This window comes from Nycticebus coucang, chromosome 9, assembly GCF_027406575.1.
Source record: "Nycticebus coucang isolate mNycCou1 chromosome 9, mNycCou1.pri, whole genome shotgun sequence".
NCBI classification, from domain to species: Eukaryota; Metazoa; Chordata; class Mammalia; order Primates; family Lorisidae; genus Nycticebus; species Nycticebus coucang.
Genome location: NC_069788.1, coordinates 51,739,325 through 51,762,299, shown reverse-complemented (window position 1 = coordinate 51,762,299; position 22,975 = coordinate 51,739,325). Strand labels below are relative to the sequence as shown.

The 22,975-nt window shown below is 42.5% G+C and overlaps 3 protein-coding genes and 1 pseudogene across 4 annotated transcripts in view; 1 reads left to right on the top strand and 3 right to left on the bottom strand.

Moving 5' to 3' along the window:
- LOC128594308 (uncharacterized) overlaps positions 1-3,691 on the bottom strand; it is a 68,993-nt pseudogene extending 65,302 nt beyond the window's left edge. The window contains exons 1-2 of the transcript XR_008382531.1: positions 3,381-3,691; positions 2,042-2,389 (exon numbers count right to left, since the gene is read on the bottom strand). The product of XR_008382531.1 is annotated as an uncharacterized LOC128594308 (transcript). The remainder of the gene's footprint in view (positions 1-2,041; positions 2,390-3,380) is intronic.
- Positions 3,692-18,921: 15,230 nt separating this feature from the next.
- Positions 18,922-19,403, bottom strand: LOC128594292 (histone H3.1). The gene has a single exon (XM_053602974.1). It carries the CDS (start codon positions 19,388-19,390, stop codon positions 18,980-18,982), a length of 411 nt encoding a protein of 136 aa, XP_053458949.1. The 5' UTR covers positions 19,391-19,403; the 3' UTR covers positions 18,922-18,979.
- A 1,025-nt stretch (positions 19,404-20,428) lies between these two features.
- LOC128594296 (histone H2A type 1-like) lies at positions 20,429-20,878 on the bottom strand. Its single transcript, XM_053602981.1, has one exon. The coding sequence runs from the start codon at positions 20,853-20,855 to the stop codon at positions 20,463-20,465; it is 393 nt and encodes a 130-aa protein (XP_053458956.1). The 5' UTR covers positions 20,856-20,878; the 3' UTR covers positions 20,429-20,462.
- Positions 20,879-21,173: 295 nt separating this feature from the next.
- LOC128594301 (histone H2B type 2-E-like) lies at positions 21,174-21,686 on the top strand. The gene has a single exon (XM_053602990.1). The coding sequence runs from the start codon at positions 21,181-21,183 to the stop codon at positions 21,559-21,561; it is 381 nt and encodes a 126-aa protein (XP_053458965.1). The 5' UTR covers positions 21,174-21,180; the 3' UTR covers positions 21,562-21,686.
- The last annotated feature ends 1,289 nt before the right edge of the window (positions 21,687-22,975 follow it).

Sequence of the window (22,975 nt, the reverse complement as noted above, 5' to 3'; positions counted from 1 at the left end):
TACTGAAATCTCTATCTTTATTTAACAAGCTGAATGCACCATCATGAATACCTTCTTCTATAGGCAACCAGGATACATCAAAATGCCTATTTTTGTGTATGTTTAAGTGCAGATTGACTCATATTTTACAATAACTGTCTATTGACTGTAAGAAGGCTGGATTGGGTATTGAAGAATGGAAGTTTATATAGAGGTTCAGAAGAATTCAGGAAAACAGCTGAAGCAGTGAAGTTGGAATGAAGGGTGAAGTTTGCTGTTTATTTTAAGGGGAAGGAGAGTGGTCAGGATTTTGTCCCTTGGTAACAAAGGAGATCAAGTGATGATCCAAATCTTTAATGAAATCAAGTTACTCAGTCCTTGCTCATGAAATGCTGTGTATGAACGTTAAATGTAGCAAATATATTTCATCTTTTCTTCAGGAGCTCCTGGACAGGTTGGCAAACTATGGTCTAATCTGGACAGTGGCCTATTTTTGTATGACCCACAAGCTAAGAAATGCCTTACATTTTTAAAGAATTGTAAAAGATTAAAAAAAAAAAGTAATAAAAGACTATATGTGGCCTTCAAAGCCTATGCTATATAGGCCTCTTTTAAAACAGTGGAAATTAAAAACTAAAGAAGAGGTCTTCACAAAAAAATGTTCTAATCTGGCATTTTCCACTGTTTCAAACAAAACTTTCAAAAGATCCAGGTGAAAGAAAACCCCAAACTCTGTGCTTAAGGGGGACAGGGCTATGCAACAAGAACTAACATTCCTTAAGCATTTACTAAGTGCAGGAGGTAAACTTAAATATGTTCCACAGATTTTATTTATTTTTTTTTTCTCCAGCTCCCAGCTCCACCAGTCTTTCTGGATCCCTAGCTACAAATGGTTCTCTCTGCCGCAGCTGACGGCATGTCGCCAAGGCTAGCTGCTCCCTGCTATCCCTCCTTGGCCTGCCCTGGCCTGTCCGTGGCACCAAGGGAATTAGTATCCACGAATGACCTGTCTTAATCTTTGGGCTACTGGATGTTGTTCTCGGTGGCAATCATCTGTTTTTGTCATTATTGTAAATGTGGTTCTCGTCCAGGCTTTATGCTGCCTTAATGGACAAGAGCTTTCTCTCCCTTGATAGAAATCAAAATTTAAAGAAAATGAAAAATGTTTGAAATTATTATAGGAAAGTGTTCCACAGATTTTAATTCATTTGCCACATTTTACAGTTGTACAAGCTGGCGGGTTGGTTCCAATCCAGCCCCGGCCCGCCAAACAATGAAGGCTGCAACCAAAAAAATAAATATATAGCCGTGGGTTGTGCGGGGCGCCTGTAGTCCCATCTACTCGGGAGGCTGAGGCAAGAGAATCGCCTAAGCCCAAGAGCTGGAGGTTGCTGTGAGCTGTGACGCTACAGCACTTTTGTGGCCGATAATGTGACACTCTGTCCCAAAAAATAAATAAAATAATTTTTTAAAAAATTGCCTTCAGATAACTGCCATTTCCTGTAGTCAAGATTTGTACCCAAAAAGGTAAAGCGTAAAATGAGGTAATGATAGTAACAAAGCACATGAGGAAACTTAGTCGATAATTCTGGGTGTCCTTATACATTTGTGATGTTTCTTAGTGGCGCAGAAACAAATATAAGAAACACCTTTTAAAGCCTAAGTGGGATGCATTGGCAAAAGTAACTAACTTCACTTACACACCGTCAATAAAAAGGCTCAATTTTCATTGTGGCATCCTGAATAGCTCTTTACTGAGCTTAAGAGAATGAGCAAGAATAAAATTGCTCAACACTCAAGAGGGTAGGTAATGCAATGAGTGCTCCGGTGAGAACACGGTAACTTTTTGAAACAATTTGCATTTAGCAAGGGACTACAATGGACGTCCTGGAGGTAACAGCTACTTTTTAGTGACAATTGAGGGGCTCTGAAAAGAGCCTTTTGAGGTGGGATACGTATTTTGCCACTAGGAAAAAGAATTTATGCCCTCTCCCCGCGGATACGACGGGCAAGCTGGATATCCTTGGGCATGATGGTGACGCGTTTAGCGTGGATGGCGCACAGATTGGTGTCTTCAAATAGCCCCACCAGGTAGGCCTCGCAGGCCTCCTGCAAAGCCATCACAGCTGAGCTCTGGAAGCGCAGGTCGGTCTTGAAGTCTTGGGCAATCTCACGAACCAGGCGCTGGAAAGGTAGCTTTCGGATCAGCAGCTCGGTAGATTTCTGGTAGCGGCGGATCTCACGCAGGGCCACAGTACCAGGCCGGTAGCGATGAGGCTTCTTCACACCACCAGTGGCTGGCGCACTTTTTCTGGCCGCCTTCGTAGCGAGCTGCTTACGCGGTGCCTTGCCGCCAGTGGATTTACGAGCTGTCTGCTTGGTGCGAGCCATGCCGAAGTAGGTCTATTTACTAAACCCAAGTGAGAACAGGAGCTGATCATCCCAGTATTTATAGTGACCCTCGCGTTCTGATTGGACTATAGACTGCTGCGATTTTTGTCCTAGCCACGGAATTGGTTCCCACTTTAATCCTCTCAACATTTTCCCGCCTCCTTAAAAAAAAATTTTTTTTTAATGTATATTTCACAGAAGACTGGTCTTACTTTCTCAAAATCCACTAGAATTTCTTATGCACCAAAATTTTTTAAGAATGTTGGCTTGGAGACCTGCAATTGCCTTACCCTTTTAAAGAGGTATCATGATCGGATTGGCAAAAATTAAATAACGTGAAATAGACTTGAGACTAAATTATATTAAAATGGAAGCGTTGAAGGGGTAAAACTTGAGTCATATGCTATGCCAGTACTTCTTATATTTGACCGTGCTTAAGAAAAGCCAACTCAGGGAGGCCGAGGCGGGTGAATAGATTGAGCTCAAGACCAACCTGAGCAAAAGCGAGACCGCCTCTTCTTAAGTAGAAAACATTTTAAACAAGAGGATCGCTTGTGCCCAAGAATTGGAGGTTGCTGAGATATGACGTCACAGCACTCTTAACAGGAGCAACAGCTTGAAATTGTCCACCCACCCATCTACCCCCCCCCCAAAAAAAAAGCAGCCAAATCCTTGAGTCCGCCAACCTTTAATGTAAAAGGCCTAACTACTTTAGGCACGGCAATCACCACCATCGTAAACTACTCAGGCCTGGATGTTGTTGCAGGAAAGTAACCGGTACAGGATTAAGACCCTGTTTCACTACAACTGGTACAAAACTTGTAGACTTGATAGGTGTTGAAAAAGCTGCCACCTATGAGAGTAAAGCTTTAATGTCTAGAAATTAACTGCGTTTAAGACCACTAATTCTCAAAAGCTAAGGTTTTAAAAATGTCTACAGCTTTTTAATCAAGACCAGTTGGGTGGCCCTGAAAAGAGCCTTTGTAAAATAGATTTACCTAATGAAATACTAGCCGCCAAAGCCGTAGAGGGTGCGACCTTGGCGCTTTAGCGCGTATACCACGTCCATGGCGGTGACAGTCTTGCGCTTAGCATGCTCAGTGTAGGTGACGGCATCGCGGATTACGTTCTCTAGAAACACCTTAAGAACTCCCCGCGTCTCCTCGTAGATAAGGCCTGAAATGCGTTTAACGCCTCCACGACGAGCCAAGCGACGGATAGCAGGCTTAGTGATGCCCTGGATGTTATCGCGTAAAACCTTGCGGTGGCGCTTGGCGCCGCCTTTGCCTAGACCCTTCCCACCCTTCCCACGACCAGACATGCTCGTTTAAACTTAAAAAACGTAGACGTGTAAAACTTCAGAGGCAATGGTTTATATAGTGGTAAAACGGACCTGATTGGAAACTCTGCACACCAGCTGTATCCGCTCCCCTAGTTCCCAGACCTAAAAGCCCTGCCCACGATAACAGGGAAAAAAAAAAATGGAAAGGGCGGTGCCTAAATTCCAGAATCTGTTAATAAAAAGTTGGTTAATTAAAGATTACTCACTCCACCTCCTATAACGTTTTGCCCTGCCCACCGCCTCAAGGCCATTTCTTTCTGAGTCTGGCTTGCGTTTTTTTTTTCTAAGTCTCATTTTAGGATCTATTGCTGTTTTATTGGTTTGGGACTGCTGGATACTAGGGGCCCATTTCTAAAGGGGTGAATTACAGTCGTTTCGTGCATTTGTGAAACCGCCTTGTACGTGCCTTCTCTTCTGTATAATCTCGGTGATACAGCCTGCAATGAACGCTGCCTGTAAGAGCTTCAAGGTGGGCTTCCTCACTTTTCTCAAATTTGGTTCTTTCCCCTTTTCTTTTTCTGTCTCCTTCTTTTCTGTTCCTTCCCCTTTCCTCCTGTTGGCCACATTTTGGGGGAGAATTGAGGTTTTAATACTTTCTGCATTGCACTTATATACATACATTTAAAGAGGAAGTGGTTTCTAAGGGGAATAAGTCATGGGAAGAAAAATATATCTGGGTAAACTAATGGAAGATAGGAATTATCTAGTACAGTCTGTTATGCAGATTCAAGTCATCTCAGGTGATGAGAATTGATCTCTGGGAGTCATTTCAGGTATAACCAAGGAGGACACATTTACAGAGGTAGATTTTCCTGTAAAAATGTAATGTTTTTACAAAAGGAAAACTTTTGTCTTGTTTTTGGTGCTTTTTTAGTGTCTGTTGTCAAAATAATCAGCTCAAAATAATCCCTATACCCAACTGGCGTATTTGAGGGTGGAATCTTCTGGCTCCCGATATAATATACTATGAAAGAATTCTGGGTCGATTCCCTTTGTAATGTTTTGCCCTAGTAATATTTACATTGTTGGGCCTCAGAACATTATTCCTCAGAATATGGCACTTTGGCGTGCCGAGTTCTTTGAGCTAAAGAATATTGGAAGGGCCTCAGAATAAGGACTTTCTGGACTTCTCTCATCCTCCACCTGTGTTCTCCCTCAAGGGAATCATAGAAAACAGTTCCTCTTCCCCAGAGTGGTCCATAGTAGCTAGAACTCTCCCCCTAAGCAAGTCATCAAACCTAGAGAACTCTCTCCCTTCTCCCTTGAAAACCCTCATTCCAGAGAAGGGAGAAAGGAATATTCAAAAGACAAGGCCTTTTTGGTTTTCCTCAGTCTATTACCATCAGATCACACCATTTTTGCTCAATCACATTTCCACTTGCTGTCCATTTTTCACTGGATGTAAGTATGAAAATAGTTTTCTCTGCATCTTTAAGACTTTTTTTTTGAGACAGAGTCTCACTAATGTCACCCTGGGTAGAGTGCGCTGATATCATAGCTCACAGCAACCTCAAACTCTTGGGCTTAAGCGATTCTCTTGCCTAAGCCTCCCAAGTAGCTGGGACTACAGGCCCCCACCACAATGCCTGGCTATTTTGTTGTCGTCATTTGGCAGGCCCCGGGCTGGACTGGAAACCGCCAACTCCAGTGTATGTGGCTGGTGCCATAGCTGCTGAGCTACAGGTGCTGAGCCTTTAAGTCTTCATTTCTAAAGGTTCCTATGTTGTATAAAACTTTGATTAAGTAAATGTGTTATGCTTTTGTCTTCTCAACGTGTCTTTTGTTACAAGAGTGACCTTTATGGTGGGTGAGGAAAGCTTTCACATTTTTCTGCCTCCACACCTGGACATCTACCCTGTTTTCCCCAAAATAAGACATCCTCCGAAAATAAGACCTACTTACAGGAAAGATAAGACATCCCCTGAAAATAAGACCTAACGCATCTTTGGAAGCACACCTTAAAATAAGACACTGTCTTTTCGGGGAAACAGGGTATGTATCAGTATGCATGAATTCTTTGTTAAATTAGATACTTTACTCTCTTCTCTCTCCTGCACAGGAACAAATTAACTAAAGATTTCTTAACTTCAAGAGAGTTTGAGAATCTTGTCTCATTTAAATTAAGTACTTTTAAAATGTTTCCTCTCCTTTTGGTTTTCCTTACCAAATAATAATGCTAATTGCCCAACAACTCCTTGTTGGTTAAGTGGCATAAATAATTGTGTCTTTTTTTTTTTTTTACACTAGGAAAGATGTACTTTTCCAAGAGGAATAATTGGCAATGTTTTTATTTCCCTGTACTATCTTCTAACACCTTAATCAAATGAATAAAGAGGTGTGCTTTCTTTTTCAATGTTCTGAGGGTTGTTCACCTGACAAGCAACATTAACATTCAGTGTTAACTGAATGACAATTTCTTAACATTCTTCAAAGTGTTGGACTGGGTCCTTTTCCATATTGCTAAAATTTCTTTGTTGTTATTGTTGGCTTATCAGGCCCGGGGAGATGAAGGGTTCATACTCACCAGCCCTGGAGCATGTGGCTGGCACTTTAACCACTGTGCTATGAGCGCCTTTTTTTTTTTTTTTTTTTGAGACAGAGCCTCATGATGTCACCCTGTGAGGTGCGACACAGCAACCTCAAACTGTTGGGCTTAAGCAATTCTCTGCCTCAGCCACCCAAGTAGCTGGGACTACAGGTGCCCACCACAACACCCAGCTATTTCTTTTTTTTTTTTTTTTGGCTGGGGCTGGGTTTGAACCCACCACCTCCGGCATATGGGACCAGCGCCCTACTCCTTGAGCCACAGGCGCCACCCATACACCCAGCTATTTCTTTGTTGTTGTTTCAGTTGTCGTTGTTTTAGCTGGCCCAGGTCCAGTTTGAACCTGCCAGCCTCGGTATATGTGGCCAGAGCCCTACCCACTAAGCCATGGGTGCCACCACAATATTGTTAAAATTTCTGTTTGATGTGCTGCCTATTTATCTACTTGACACCTGATTTTGTTTGAATTGGTAGGTAGGTTATGTCTTATATCTCTTGAATTTTTCTTGTTCATTCAAAATACTTTTTAGTACTTTTTCTAATTTTTATTTCTCCTGTCCGCAAAACACATGCATAATCCAAAGCACCCTTAGCTTTTCAGAGTCTTTTCCTCTCGGTGAATTTATTTCCTCAAATTCTTTCTTCCATTTGCCGAACTGGGGTTTATAAATTGGAAAGGAGAGCTTTATTTCTCATAAAGGGATATGCCCTTCAGGGTGGCCATTTCAAAAGGCTAGGAAGCATAGCCCGTAGAGAAGCGAAGAGCCTAAACCTGGAAAAAGGGACTATAGGAATAGGAATTTGTGCTGAGTAGGGTGACCAAATTACATACCTACATATTGAACAAGGTATAGGAGGAATCATCATTATTTAAGAAGAAACATGCCCACATACAGTTGTGCTTCCTGCCCTTTCACAGATCTCACATGTACAAAAACTAGCCATCTTAGCATGATCCGAGGGCAGAGTTTTCACCTTCTGATCTCAAAAGGTGAAGCAGAGGACATGGAAACCCTTATTAAACATCCTCTCTAGACTGATGAAAACCACTACATGGACAGTGGCCTCTTCTCCAGAAGGAATGCTGGTCAGTCTACAAAAATTAAGAAACAGCCTCAGGCAATTGATTAAAATCTGTGGGGCAAATCTTTCCAAAAGCTGGTTCTATTTAATCCTTATAGAAGAAAGGCTGATTGGCAATTAAACAGGGAGTGTGTGTAACAGGTGTGTCTGACCTCCCATCCTGTTGTAGCCAGGAACTCAGTTTTACGCTTTCTCTGGAATCCACTTGGCTAAGAGGAGGTCAGGGGAGTTAAGATTTTTTTTTTTTTTTGGCAGGGGCTGGGTTTGAACTCGCCACCTCCGGCATATGGGGCTGGCGCCCGACTCCTGTGAGCCACAGGTGCCACCCAAGATTTTATTTTTTATTTCTCACATTTCAATGAGTTTTGCCAGGTCAGAATCTTAAATATGAGACATGGAAACATGGAGCTTCCCTTCTTCCTTGGCCCCATCTCAGAGTAATTGTCATCCCTGAAATAATTTTTAAAGCATTCTTAATCAACATCTCCCTAGGCTGTTAGGACAAATTAAAGAAGTTTGAGGATATAGAATCCACTGGCCTCCCTGACCTCTTTATCTCTTCATTTTAACTCCACCCTTGTTTTTGAGGTTCATGATGCCATATTTGTCTGCTCATGGCTTGAAACCACACTTGTGAAACTCCTTAGTTTCTCTTAAAATTCTGTTCACCTGACATAAGTGAAATAATTAGAATTTAAAGAGTTTTATTCAATGAAAATCTGGGAATAGCCATAAATGAAACACAAACTTCAGAGAAATGGGGTCAGGGTTTAAAAGTTAAGGTCTTGCTTATACAGGCAGAAAACAGAGAAATCCAGTAGGATTCTAACATTTTTCTATAGAAGTCCAGCTTATGAATTACAACAATTTAATTAGTTACAGTTTTCTTTTCCATATAGCTTGTTTCATTTCCTATTCAATTTAAACAAGTTTATTTAACATTCCATTTTAGACAATGCCGTAGTCCTGAAGGCTGTGTGAGAGAAGAAAGGGGAGTTAATCTATAAAGAAGACCAACTATGAAGAAGGAAGGAGCCTTTCTTGTGCCTTTTATTCATTTACAATATTTTACAAAATGATGTAGGTAAGGAAGAAGGCTAATCTAGAATCAGAGAAACAAAGGTTACAGCCCCCCAGTCTTTCGACTCAGCCTCCATGACCACGTTCTTTTAAGGCTCAAAATAATTGGGGCGGCGCCTGCGGCTCAGTCGGTAAGGCGCCGGCCCCACATACCGAGGGTGGCGGGTTCAAACCCGGCCCCGGCTGAACTGCAACCAAAAAATAGCTGGGCATGGTGGCGGGCTCCTGTCGTCCCAGCTACTCGGGAGGCTGAGGCAAGAGAATCGCTTAAGCCCAGGAGTTGGAAGTTGCTGTGAGCTGTGTGATGCCATGGCACTCTACCCGAAGGGCATAAAATGACACTCTGTCTCTACAAAACAAAAACAAAAACAAAACAAGGCTCAAAATAATTTAAAGTTCCAACAGCTTAAATTTTGAATTACTTATTTTCACAAGTCTCTCAAAACCCAAGTCCTCTCCAATATATAAAGCTTTTAATACCTGACACTCCATCCTTGTTTTCTGTCATAATTCCTTACCCTACTCTTTGCAATTTTGTGACCAAACCTAAACTAGTACTATTCGCCACTGGACAGCTAATAAGTAGAGAGACATGATGTTGGGGCAAGGAAAGTGATTCTGAAAGCCAGCAAGGTGATAAGGCAGCAGACTAATGCCCTAAAGAACTATCTCAAGTTAAAGTTAGTGTGAACTTTAGCCTTTTTAAGTTAAGGGAATGGGAAGGGGGGAGTTGCAAAAAGTAACCAAAGACTGGCTCGGCGCCCATCACACAGCGGTTACGGAGCCAACCACATACACCAGGGGTGGTGGGTGGGTTCAACCCTGGCCCGGACCAGATAAACAAAAATGACAACTGCAACAAAAAAATAGCCAGGTGTTTGGCAGCCGCCTATAGTCCCAGCTATTTGGGGGTCTGAGGTAAGAGAATCACTTAAGCCCAAGAGTTTGAAGTTGTATGAGCCACAGCACTCTACTGAGGGCAACATAGTGAGACTTTGTCTCAAAAAAAAAAAAAAAAGAAGAAGAAGAAACCAAAGACTACAGGTATCTGGACATCAGTGAGAGTCTGAGGATGTTATAAAACTTACGTCCTTTTGGTCAGTTAACTGCAGAGGGCATGGATCAGATCACGATGTTCTTATACCTCTTTAACATAATGTGACATTGTTACTTTTTTTATTTCCCTGAGAGTTAGTTTGGGGAAAGGAAAGGTTATCATTTTTCTCTTAGAGCCAAACTCTAAAACTAATTTTTTTCTATAATTATCTAGCCTACATACAGAGCTAAACAGAAGCTTTTAACCCAAAGGATGTTACTATAGACTCAGAAGGAAAATGGAGCTAGTTATACTAAGTCTTCCTTCCTCTCTTATAATTTCACACTACCATTTGTGTGTAGGGGAGGAAAAAGTAATTTTCTGTCTACCATTTCTGAGTTCTTAGCTAGGATCCCATATGGTACAAGACAGATTAACAAGAGAAAAACATGCAAAAGTTTATTATATGTATATATTTCATGTAGATGTGAAATATATACACCTATATGTATACTTCATATATATGTGGGACATACGCAGAAAAATGTGTCAGTGCCATAGAGATAGCCTAGAATTCAGCCTAAAATACCATCTTCAGGTAGGATGAAGGGTGTTGGGAGCAGTCATGGTGACTGGGGCAAACATAGTAAAAAAGGTAAGGTTTGTTGTGTAGATTTGAATCAGTGGCTTTTTCGCTGATTAGCGTCTCATCTTTCTGTTCCTGGTACTGAGAGGGGGGACACACAGAGATTTCGCTTATTGACGTAAATTTCCCTTGCAAAAGAGTAATTTCTATTTTCAGAGTTTATCCTGTATCTGCAGTTCTTCAAGATAATTTGCTCAAAATAATCCATATTATGTACCATAATGAAAAATACATTTAAGAGGTGTTGGGTTCAGAAAATTACACCCCAAAATGAAGGCCTCAGAAGCAAAAGTTTCTGTCTGACTTACTCCAGGCCATCCTGTCTTTGGTTCCTTATTCTCCCTTGAGGCTGGCCATAGGAACTAGACTCCTCCAACATGAAACCACATGAACAAGAATTCTAGACCAAAATATAGTTATAATTAAGCATTAGTCAGTCCATACTTTAGCCACTTTCTTGTAAGGGAAAATCAAATAGCAGTAGATACTGACCACTTGCCTCTCCATGATTCCTATACATAGACATTATTATTATTATTAAGACTGTCGGGCGGCGCCTGTGGCTCAGTCGGTAAGGCACTGGCCCCATATACCGAGGGTGGCGGGTTCAAACCCGGCCCCGGCCAAACTGCAACCAAAAAATAGCCGGGCGTTGTGGCGGGCGCCTGTAGTCCCAGCTACTGGGGAGGCTGAGGCAAGAGAATCGCTTAAAACCCAGGAGTTGGAGATTGCTGTGAGCTGTGTGAGGCCACGGCACCACTCTACCGAGGGCGATAAAGTGAAACTCTGTCTCTACAAAAAAAAAAGACTGTCTCACTCTGTTGCCCCAGGCAAAGGTGCCATGGCTTCAGCCTAGCTCACAACAACCTCAAAATCCTGGGTTCAGACCCATCCTCCTGCCTCAGCGTCCTGAGTTTCTGGGCCTACAGGTACCTGCCACAACAGGAAGCTCATTTTTGTTTTTAGTAGAAATGGGGGGTCTTACTCTTGCTCAGGCTGGTCTTGAACTCCTGAGCTCAAACAATCTTTCCAGCCTCTATACATAGAATTTCTGATGTTAGAATCATAAAGATTTTGTTTAAGATTTAATTTGCATTCCCATTGTTTTTTTGTAGCCAGGAGTTTTGACCTTAAGTCATAAGGCTTTTGTTTCAGAATTGCTAAAGATATTTCTCAGATCCTGAATTTCTGCGCAACAGCTACAGCCAGTTTGTAGGCCCCCACAGAGGTACTAAATAAGCACAAGAATGCAGTATCTTTATCTCCTTGTCCCATGATTTTACCCTGCTCTTTCAACCAATCAATGATCTCCACACTTCAGTCCATGCAACCCTTTCAAATACCTAGCCCCAGACTCAGGAGGTAGATTTGAGGTTTGCTTTCCTCTCTCTGGCAGCCATTTAATTAAACCTTTTCCTCTGCTGCAAGCTGGCTTCTCTGTGTATTGACTTGCCATGGGTATCTGGCATGGAACCTATTACAAAGGTAGATCATGGAAACATGAATTCTTTTTTTCCCAAAGACAGCCATAAAACTTAAATACTCTAATTTTTCCCTCCTCTGCCTTTCGGTGGCCATTTATGGTCAGAAATTATCTGACCTACCTTGTTTGATTGTGAGTCATAAGAATTCCATTCCAGAAAAGGCCCTGCCTGACCTTCAGAAGGAAGGAAAGCTGCATAGAGAAGCCAAAACAAATCCAGATAGACAGAATTTACTATTTCCCCCACTCAGTCTATTAGCTTAAGATCACACACCCTTTATGTCCAATCATATTTCTGATATGGCTGTCCATATTTTTCTAAACTCAAACATAACAATGGATATTTGAATTGAAGGAGCTCAGGGAACTTAACCCAAAAATATGGTTTTATGGTATAACAAGTATTTTTAATTAAAGACCCTTAAAGATCAACCGAGGCTCAAAGAGACTTTTCCCAAATCTACATAAACACCTGACAGATCCTCTAGACAAACAATTATTTTTCCTTCCCTCAAATCAATATTATCTCATGTTTCTCATTTTCTACTGCAGAAAAGTAGAATATAACCTTAAATGAATAGATCCATCTATTCAATGTCTTGTCTCTCAGGCCTATTCAGTTTCCAAAGAGAACCATTTACAAATTAATCTGTAAATGGTCCTTTTTGAACCATTCATTCTTTCTAGTAATCATGTGTTTCCTCTCAACAGAATTACCTATTTCCCTTCTGAAATTAAGGCTGAGGCTGAAAAATTAATGAGATGAGAGTAACTGGAGAAAAGGCATATAAATTTCATGAAAAGTTCTGGCATAGAATCGGGGTGAGGGTTCACAAGAGAAGAGGCCAGTCCAGGGACAAGGAAAGACTTTAATAGAGGAGAAAAGGAAAACAGAGACTGACCAGGTGTCAACTCAGCTCCTACACAATTGCAAAAGGCTTTTATTAGCCTTGTGGGTATAGCTAGAAGGGGGCAGTGAGCCCGGAGTACTGCCCAGGGTGCTTCTTTAGCGTGGGGGTCAGGATTATATGGTATCTTTAGGGTTGGGATTATGGGTAGGGTGCTTCCAGGAACTCTGGCCTGGAGTCACTATAGGAGTCTGGGAAAGGGATTGCTGGTTTCTGACCTGATGTTCTAAAATGACTGTACCTCTAGTGGGGTTATGAAGATTACTTTCTCACAGTTTATTTAATGAATATATACAGGAGCCTCAGAATGAAGGCTCAAAGACAATAGGGGAAATTGTCCATTTTTATGCTTAAGTTTAATAAATAATACACAGCCATGTAGAAATATGTTTGGACAAAACAGTATGATCTAATGTTAATAGACAGAATGGGTAAAGCCAGGAAGGCCTGTCTAGGGGATTCCTTTTGGACTCTCCAAGCATGCATTTTTTTTGAGTGTGAAGCAGGGGCCTCTCTGCAATGACGTGGTCTTATGAGCTACAGTCAAACAAGGTAGGTCAGATAATTTATGTCCAGTTTTTACATAGAATATTTTTAGGTTTTATGGTTGGCTTTTGAGAAAAAATGTTCTGCTTTCTATAATTTGAGTTGAAGAGGGATTCTAGTTTTTATGGCTAATTTTAGGAGAAAGGGGGACTGAAAGATGGAAGACAAGGTCAGAGAAAATCTTGCTTCTGAGGCTTTTCTGAGGCCATTATTTGGGGGTGTTTCCAAAAGTTTGGCACTTGTTCCCTGAAGCTGCATCAGAAAAAGAGGGGAAAGCAGTTTGAGGAGAGCAAAGGAGGAAAATGGCACACAGTGGTCTCAAAAATCCAAATTCCTGCTTCTGAACAGAAAGAAGCACAGAGCTTTTAAAGGTTCTGATTCCATAATCCTATTTGGAACCCAACAGTCTTGTGAACTACACCTGAATTAATCCCAACTTCACCTAAAAAACAGATTCCACCACCACCACCCTGCCCTGAGACAGAGTCTCACCATGTTGCCCTTGGTAGAGTGCTGTCATGTCACAGCTCACGGCAACCTCAAACTCTTGGGCTTAAGCAATTTTCTTGTCTCAGCCTCCCAGGTAGCTGGAACTACAGGCGCCGGCCACAACGCCTGAGTATTTTTTTGTTATTATTGTCTTTGTTTCACAGGCCCAGGCCAGGTTAGAACCCACCAGCACCAGTGCACGTGGCCAGGCCCTAACCAATGAGCTACAAGCACTGAGCCCAACCTAAACAGATCTTGTTACTTCCACCCAGATAATTCCTTTGAGCTACCTCCTGTGGCACAAAGAATGAGAGACCTTCCCTGCCCCTCCTGACCACTGGCCTGAGGCATGCTTGAAAGTTTCAGTTCCCCAAGAGTTAAGTAGACAAAAATTGTTTTGGCCATTTTTTTTTCCCCAGGCCATTATCTCTGCGACAGAAGGCCTGTTTTCTGAGCCCCAATAAAAGCTAGCTCTTGAGGAAAGTAAAGTACCCATTTAGTAGAAAAATACTCTTAAAGAAAATGGTCTTTGAAATAACCTATAATTTAATTATTAGTTATGGGACATGCCACACCAAAATGTGAAGTCTTGGCATGTCGAATATTTTAAGCTGAAGGAATTTGAGAAACAGCATGAATAGGAAGTACTTTCTGACCTTCCTCTGAAGTAGGTCATAAGACCCTCAAATTAGAGGTAACTTCAGTATACCCAAAGAAAAAGCATCCTCATCTTTAAATGTTGGAGGAAGACAAGGCCCAATGGAGAGAACGAACAACAAAATACCATGTTTAATAGAGGAAGAGCTTTATTTCAGCCAAGGAGTAAAGGCACAGAAAAATTCAAAATGGCCATGCTCTCAGACTGGCTTGGTCTTTTTATCTCCAGTCAAAAAATTCCCACTCACAAATGCCTTTCTCATTGGTCAGTTTGAATCAAGCTGGAGAAACAGGCTCTGGCTTTTATAGAACCACAGGCTTTTACAGAAGGAAGTTTCCAGGACCCAGGAAGTAAAGTCTACAAATTCATAAGAGAAGTTAAGTCTACAAATTCATAAGAGCTGAGTTACATGGGGAAGGATCTCACTGGTGTATCCTTGATCTCTTTGAGAAGACTTCTGTTCTCTTAGACCTTACTTTTTCCTAGTATCCTCTCTCACAGAGAAGAATCTGAATAAACAGAATGCTTAAGTTTCCTCTACCTGGCTTATACTTTGTCCTATCACATTTCTCAAGACTCTACTCTTCATCAAATCGAGCATAAATACACTCAGGTTTAACCTCTTCTGTGGGTCTTCATTTCCTTATGAAGGCTCCTGGATCACATAAAACTTATGTGAAATAAATTTTGATCCTTTTTGCATTCTTTTCTCTCATTCATTTATCTTTTGTTACAGGGGCCCCCACCAACGAACTTAAGATGAGTAGAAAGAAGATACTTTTCCTCCCCTACATTAGTATCAATTGATATTAGATCTAGGAAATAATCACACAATATTAATGTGTAATGGTTTAAATAATAGGTGACCACTAGAGATGGTACCTCTGATTGGTAGAAAATTTCCAAGAACTAGACAGGGCCTCTGAGCCAGAACAAAAAGGATTTAGTTTCAATCTCTAAGCCAGCATGCATTCACACCAAACTTGCCCTAAGATTTCCTGTTTATGAAATAGCTAGGCCCTTATTAAATTTTCTGATTCCTACCTACCTCACAATTTTCTTTTAATAATCAAATTTGATGATAGCTGGGCATGTTGGCTCATGCCTGTAATCCCAGCTCCTTGGGAGACTGAGACAGGAAGATCCCTTAAACCCAGCAGTTAAGGCTGCAGAGCCGCGGTTCTCAACCTGTAGGTCGGGACCCCTTTGTAACAATGAAAATACATCCTGCATATCAGATATTTACATTATAATTCGTAACAGTAGCAAAATTGCAGTTATGAAGTAGCAACAAAAATAAAATAATTTTATGTATTAAAAGGTCGCAGCATTAGGAAGGTTGAGAGCCACTGCTGCAGAGGCTGCTATGATCATGCTGTTACTGGACAAAGGGTCTGGCCAGCCATCACTATCAGCCAATATGCAGAGTTGAGGATAGGTCCACCAAACTTTGTCAGAAGGCTGGGATTCTGGATAACAGTGAGAGTATCCTCTCCCAAACTGTACTGATCTTCCATTTCCAACATTACAGTTTTATACATTTAAGTTCAAAGTGAAGACCATGTTAACCCCTATCTTAAACAATAATCAGTATAACTTACAACCTAAAACAACATTTCAACTCAAAAGTTAATCTCCTAAATCAATCCACCTAAACTACTCAAGATAGGCAAATTCAGGGTGGAAGCTAAATTTACAAAATAAGAATGGGAGATAGGAAGTGAAGGACAGACAGGACCTAAACAAACCAGACCAACTGTGTCATGTCTGCCCTGGCCTGACAGACTCCATCGTATTCTCACTATATGTGCTTTCAATGCCACTGCACTCCAGCTCAGGTGACAGAGTGAGACCCATCTCTAGGAAATAAGTAAATAAATAAAATCAGGTTTGATAAATGTGAAAAAGGTTTATAAAGTGAAGTGCTGATTGTTAGGTATTCTACTGGGAAATAGTAAATTTTTGAAAGAATACTGGTCTATAAATCTGTTCATATGAAAATTGGTTCCTTGAAGTCTTACTTATTGCTAAGTTAAACTGGAAAAAAATAAAAAGTGAGATTTTTTTCCCCTTTCCAAACTGAATCATACCAGGTGCCTCTCTATAAAGTAGCTCTATAGGATTCATCCTTAGCAGCACTAAGCTGGTTTCCAGTCTCCCTGGATAGCAACAAAAATAAATCCTGCAGATTTTCAGGCAATGACAGGCAAGATTCTGGAAGTCCAGACTTCCTTGGTGAGGTGAGGTGCAGAGTTGTGAGATGTGATCATCTCATCTAAAGTAAAGGGGACTACTGGATGACTCCTAACTCTTCTTGTTTTACAAATTGCATCAGTAATTTACTGTTGTGGGCAGCGCCTGTGGCTCAGTAAGTAGGGCTCAGGCCCCATATACCAAGGGTGGTGGGTTCAAACCCGACCCCGGCCAACTGAAACAAAGAAATAGCCAGGCGTTGTGGCGGGCACCTGTAGTCCCAGCTACTCTGGAGGCTGAGACAAGAGAATCACCTAAACCCAAGAGCTGGAGGTTGCTGTGAGCTGTGACACCACGGCATTCTACCGAGGGTGACAAAGTGAGACTCTATCTCTAAAAAAAATATATATATATTATTGTTATATAACAAATCACCCAAGAATTTAGCAGCTTAAAACAACGAATGTAATATTTCATACATTTTTTTTTTTTTTTTTTTTTTTTTGTAGAGACAGAGTCTCACTGTACCGCCCTCGGGCAGAGTGCCGTGGCGTCACACGGCTCACAGCAACCTCTTAACTCTTGGGCTTATGCGATTCTCTTGCCTCAGCCTCCCGAGCAGCTGGGACTACAGGCGCCCGCCACAACGCCAGGCTATTTTTTGGTTGCAGTTTGGCCGGGGCTGGGTTTGAACCCGCCACCCTCGGCACATGGGGCCGGCGCCCCACTCACTGAGCCACAGGCGCCGCCCATATTTCATACATTTTCTAAGGGTCAGGAATCAAGAGTGACTAAGTTGTGCCGTTCTGGCTCATGACCTCTAGAAATCAAGAGTCCAGCTGTTGCCAGAATTTCTCTCTATGCTGAGCCCTGGCTCTCAGGGTTTGAAATATGAAACTATAGACCACAGTGATAAGTGATAGGACAGAGTTTATTGACAGGGACAAAGATTGGTAAGCATGATACACAAAAGAGGGGGAACAGAACTCCTGGCGAGGGAAAGGTGAAATATAAGTGGAAAGCCCTTGAATCTTCTACCTAAGGTGCTTAAAGCCTATCTTGCAGGCAGGTGGTTTGGGGGAAGTATGCCACAGAGGTCTGCGGGCAGAAAATGATCCTAAATTTAGCACAGGAATGTGATCTTTACACTTGTTGCCTTAGGCAAAGAATTAGGCTGTTCACTCCCTTCTCAAGAAGGCACTGCCCAGAACCTTTCAGGCTTGCTTTGTCAGTAATGTTGCTAGATCCCAGTGGTGTGGCCTGGAAAGGGGGCCTGTAAGTGCCTCGAGATGGGGGTCTGAGTTCTTTTTTCCCTTCTCTCTTTTGCAAACACATAGAAAGGGTCTGATTTCTGAGCTCACACAGGCACAGAGAATGGGGGGTGGGGGTTGTCCCTGTCCAGCCCTTAGTAGAGGAACCCCACAGTAGTGTCACAACTGTCATCAGAGGCTGCAGTTTTGAGACTTCACTGGAGCCAGAGATGGCTCGCTCGTGGCTATTGGTAGTTCTTTGGTGACTTGCTGAGAAATGCCTCAGTTTTTCACAAAGAAGACTTCTCCACAGGGCTGCTTGAATGTCCGCCTAACATCGTGGCTGAGGTCCCCTAGAGCAACTGACCCAAGACCACAAGTAGGAAGCACAATACTTTTTATGACCTAGTCACCAAAGTAAGTTTGACTATGCCATTTGCTTTATTCTATTCTCTAGAAGCCATTTTGTAAATCCTGCCTACTTTCAAGAGTAGTGGAATTAAACTCATTTTGATGAGGAAAGTATCCATGAACTTTTGTACATTTTCTAAACCCAGCACTTCTATGCCCAAAGTTAGGCTTCAAATAGGAAATTGTCCCCAATACATAGTATACACCTAAAATATCAGATCTTAGAAGACTCTGAAATACTAGTAGCTGTCCTTGCTAGAGTTGGAAGAGTTCTGCTTAAGGAAAATGGGCCTTCTTCCCTTATTTTTGTTTTTATGGGTTTATTATTATTATTTTGCTATTTTTGTATAGCCATTGAAAGTTCATCCAGGTCTTTTTTCCCATCGCGGGATTCTTGAAAGAATCCTAAACTTTATTGGCTCAGGTTTGTTTTGCATTGCTAGAGTACTTTTGGAAAAGCCAAACTTTCCAGTTATTAAGGGACCAACATATCCCTATCTACATCCCAGAAGCATTGTCAGATTCATACACAAAAGTTTATCTTGAAATATTGAACTGCCAATATACCTAATCATGAGAATAAAAGTTGTGGTAAGTTACCTGGGAGAAATGCTTAATGCATAAAGTGGAAAATGAGGCTGAGAATGATTGATAGTTGCGTTTATCCCTACTAGGATGTTTACTGACACCGTGCACTACTGGGTTGATAGGTAACCTACCTACTTAGCCCTACTGATTTTATGTCGGTTTGAAGGTCCTGGAAAATGAGATGCTGTAATTTGTAACTCTTCTAGGTTCCTTCTCATTTCAATTTGGCCTTAAGGCTATTTTTAAGACACTCAACCTAGCTATGTAACAGCTGCTGTCAGTGAGAACAGAAGTGGCTCTGAAAAGAGCCTTTGGGAGGGAGAAAGCAAACAAGCCCTGCTGCAGGACAGTTTACGCTCGCTCGCCACGGATGCGGCGCGCAAGCTGGATATCCTTGGGCATAATAGTCACTCTCTTGGCGTGGATGGCGCACAGGTTGGTGTCCTCAAACAGGCCCACCAGGTAGGCCTCGCAGGCTTCCTGCAGCGCCATCACCGCTGAGCTCTGGAAGCGAAGGTCAGTTTTGAAATCCTGCGCGATCTCACGTACCAGACGCTGGAATGGCAGTTTGCGGATAAGTAGCTCTGTTGATTTCTGGTAGCGGCGGATCTCGCGCAGCGCCACTGTGCCGGGCCGGTAACGATGGGGCTTTTTCACGCCACCGGTAGCCGGGGCGCTCTTTCTAGCAGCCTTGGTGGCGAGCTGTTTTCGCGGAGCCTTGCCGCCGGTAGACTTGCGAGCTGTCTGCTTAGTACGAGCCATACTGGACAAAGCAGAGATTAGAAACAAGCGACTGAGCGGATGGCGGCACGACCAGAATTTATACCTATGATCTGATCCTGATTGGTCAGAAACATTGTAGGAGTAACCCGATTGGTTTTTAATACAATCTTTATTTGGTTCCTACCACCGCCTCTGAACGGTTTTTCCCCCAGGCTGGTAATTTTGTTTGTTTTCGACTCAATCAAGTTAAGATTCCCCCAATGAAAAGGGAATCTGACTTGGAATTTTAGGAAATCAGCCTTAATTGTTCTTAAGTTCATTTTCATTGGAGCTTTTTTCTATTTTAAATAATGTAAAAAATATACATACAATAAATAATTTACTTGTTAATCTTTCCCAAAAGTCGTTCCCTTTCCTGTTTGGCTCACTCACATAGCTATTGGTAGTTCTTTAGTGACTGTTGAGAGAGGCCTGGTTCATTAAATCTCTTTTTACTAACTACCCAGAACAAAACAGTTTATAGACTGGCCCCTGGACCACCACCACAACTTTGGTTTGGCCAGCGTGGTGTGAGAAAGGAAGAGTTTGACATCTTCATTAACTGATTTTGATGCGATCAAATAGGTTACCGTACTATTTAATATGTAAATCACGTACTTAATCAGCGTGCGAGGGGTGATTGAGTGAGTTTACATCTGCCAGTGGTTAAGTCTTTTCCAGAAGATAGCTGTAAAAACAGCTTTTTGAGTTAGGACAGATTTTACTTAAGGTACCATCAGGTTTTGCTATAAATATCCAGCAAAGCAAAAATATTAGTTCAACAATTATATTTGCAGGAGAAATAACTACTAGTGTTAACGACCTAGGTTGGTGTTTGTGGGGAGTTGACAATAAAGGAAAGCTGGCTCAATTTAGGAAAATGCAAATTTGATGCTTTACCAGGCCTCAGTTATTCTCAAACCAAATGTTAGACTAGTTATTTCACGTGTTCCAATTTAGCCAAATTATTATGAAAGAGAGAACAGTGCTCAGTTCTTCCACAGAAATGGTGGGTGGCTCTGAAAAGAGCCTCTGGTTTAGCTTAAAGTTTAAATTAGTGTGAATTCAGACCTCATTTGCCCTTAGCCTTGTGGTGACTTTCAGTTTTCTTGGGCAGCAGCACCGCCTGGATGTTGGGCAAGACTCCGCCCTGCGCAATGGTGACTTTACCCAACAGCTTATTCAGCTCCTCATCGTTGCGGATGGCCAGCTGCAGGTGGCGCGGGATGATGCGCGTCTTCTTGTTGTCTCGGGCAGCATTGCCTGCCAGCTCCAGGATCTCGGCAGTCAGGTACTCTAGAACCGCCGCCAAGTACACCGGAGCACCAGCTCCGACCCGCTCAGCATAATTTCCCTTGCGGAGCAGGCGGTGCACTCGGCCCACAGGGAACTGGAGTCCGGCCCGAGAAGAGCGGGTCTTGGCTTTAGCACGAGATTTGCCGCCTTGCTTACCGCGCCCAGACATTATAAAGTACCTTAAAGTTGCCTGTGACTTGCGCCACAAGATACTAAAAGCAAGGAAAACGGCACATTTTATAGCCATAGCTGGGCGCGTAAAAGGCGTTAGACCATTGGCTAAACTTGCAGTTCCGTTTTAAACAATGCAAATGAAGTTTCGTAAAGTACGTGTTTTGATTGGAGGTAGGGACATAGACGCCGTCACGAGTAATCTCCAATCAGACAGAGGACTTTACTCAGTCTCATTTGCATATGAGTTGTTATACATAAAAGAGGCGCGACAGTCCTGTCACTCTTCCTTTTCTTTGTTCACCGTTTTAGTCCTTTTAGCCATGCCGGAGCCGGCTAAATCCGCTCCAGCCCCAAAGAAGGGCTCCAAGAAAGCAGTAGCCAAGGCCCAAAAGAAAGATGGCAAGAAGCGAAAGCGCAGCCGCAAAGAGAGCTATTCCATCTACGTGTACAAGGTGCTAAAGCAGGTCCATCCCGACACCGGCATCTCGTCCAAGGCCATGGGTATCATGAACTCGTTCGTCAACGACATCTTCGAGCGCATTGCGGGTGAGGCTTCTCGCCTGGCGCATTACAACAAGCGCTCTACCATCACCTCCAGGGAGATCCAAACCGCCGTGCGCTTGCTGTTGCCTGGGGAGCTGGCCAAGCATGCTGTGTCGGAGGGCACCAAGGCCGTCACCAAGTATACCAGCTCCAAGTGAGCTTGCTCACAGTCTCAATCCAACGGCTCTTTTCAGAGCCACCTACAGTTTCACACAAGTAGCTGATGCATTTTGCCTGTGGTTTAGTTTCTTTGGGAAGGGCTAGGAGCTTTTTTGGGAGGCGAAGTAACAGAAAAAGATAAAAATGTAAAGTCTTCGATACACATTGTTGCGTATGCATTTGGACGCGCGATCAGGCACTTCTTAGTTTTAATTCGTTGATGCCCTTTGGGAAGGGAGGCGTGTAGTTTTGCCCAACGCAACCGCAGTCAAAGTTCTTTTGGTTACACTTCCGTTGATGCAAGTAACGCCCCCAAGTCTCTGATTGGGCCGTTGATCTATTTGAAAAGCCCGCCAAGGCTGCAATCTGCCAGATAGTCTCATCTGGGTTGCGATTTTGGAAGAGTTTCTCTGTAAATTAGAATTATGGATTTTCCCTTACCTGCGGTAATGCCTCAAGCTCTGCAGCTAAGAACCAGAAAGTGTGAATTCACAGTTCCGTTTTCTGCCGTTGGATCCTGGGCGAAATTATTCAGCGCCCGTTTCCTATAACCTTAGAGAACATACACTGAGATGAGAGCCCTACCAACTCACCCGCTGACATTAGGGTGAGTTGAAATGACTGGTGTCAAAGCGCAAAGGGAATCTTAAAGCTCAAAGAAGCTCCTGATGGATAAAATGTTGCACAAGGAACCTAGCAACTTGGGAAAGTTGTTTTCTTGTATAATCAGGCGGCGTTAAGGAGGAAGGATATGTCAGGATTCACTGCGGCAGGGGTGCAGCTTTCAGCTTGGGATTTGAGAGTTCATGATTAGGAATCCTGAAACAGAAATCGGAGAATCCAACATTTAAAAAGAAGCAGACCCCAGAAAGTGCTACAGAGGTAGGATGTGTACCAAGAACATGAGATAGGAATAGAAGTAAGGGGAAACTTTTGAGGCATGATAGAAAGTCCTTCGATTCCCCTTCTCAAATAGCTTTCTTGCATTTTATAGCGTTAACATCCTCTTCCACTACGTCATTCCCTCTCCAATAAAATAGTGCTACTGTAAAAATCTTTTCTTCTATTAGCAACAAAACGACAAGCCCCTCCATCACATCCCCACTCGAGGCTTAAAAATCACCCCTTACTTTTTTCTGTCTCTCCATGTTGTCATTTCCCTTACAACTATGGATTAGGACTCTATCTCAGACGAACAGTATTGTCTCTGAGACAGACTACAAATAGACCCGAAGTCATTCTAAAGGTCAGCAGATCGTGCAAAATACAGTATACGGGTTTGGCGTTCACTTCCCTAAGAAGACATTTTCTCCCCCAGACCTCCTACCTCTTGGTGAAGAACGGTCCCCTAATTGTCCCTCACTTTGTCGCCCTCGTTTAAAAGTGCCCTGGAGTCATAGTTCACACCAACCT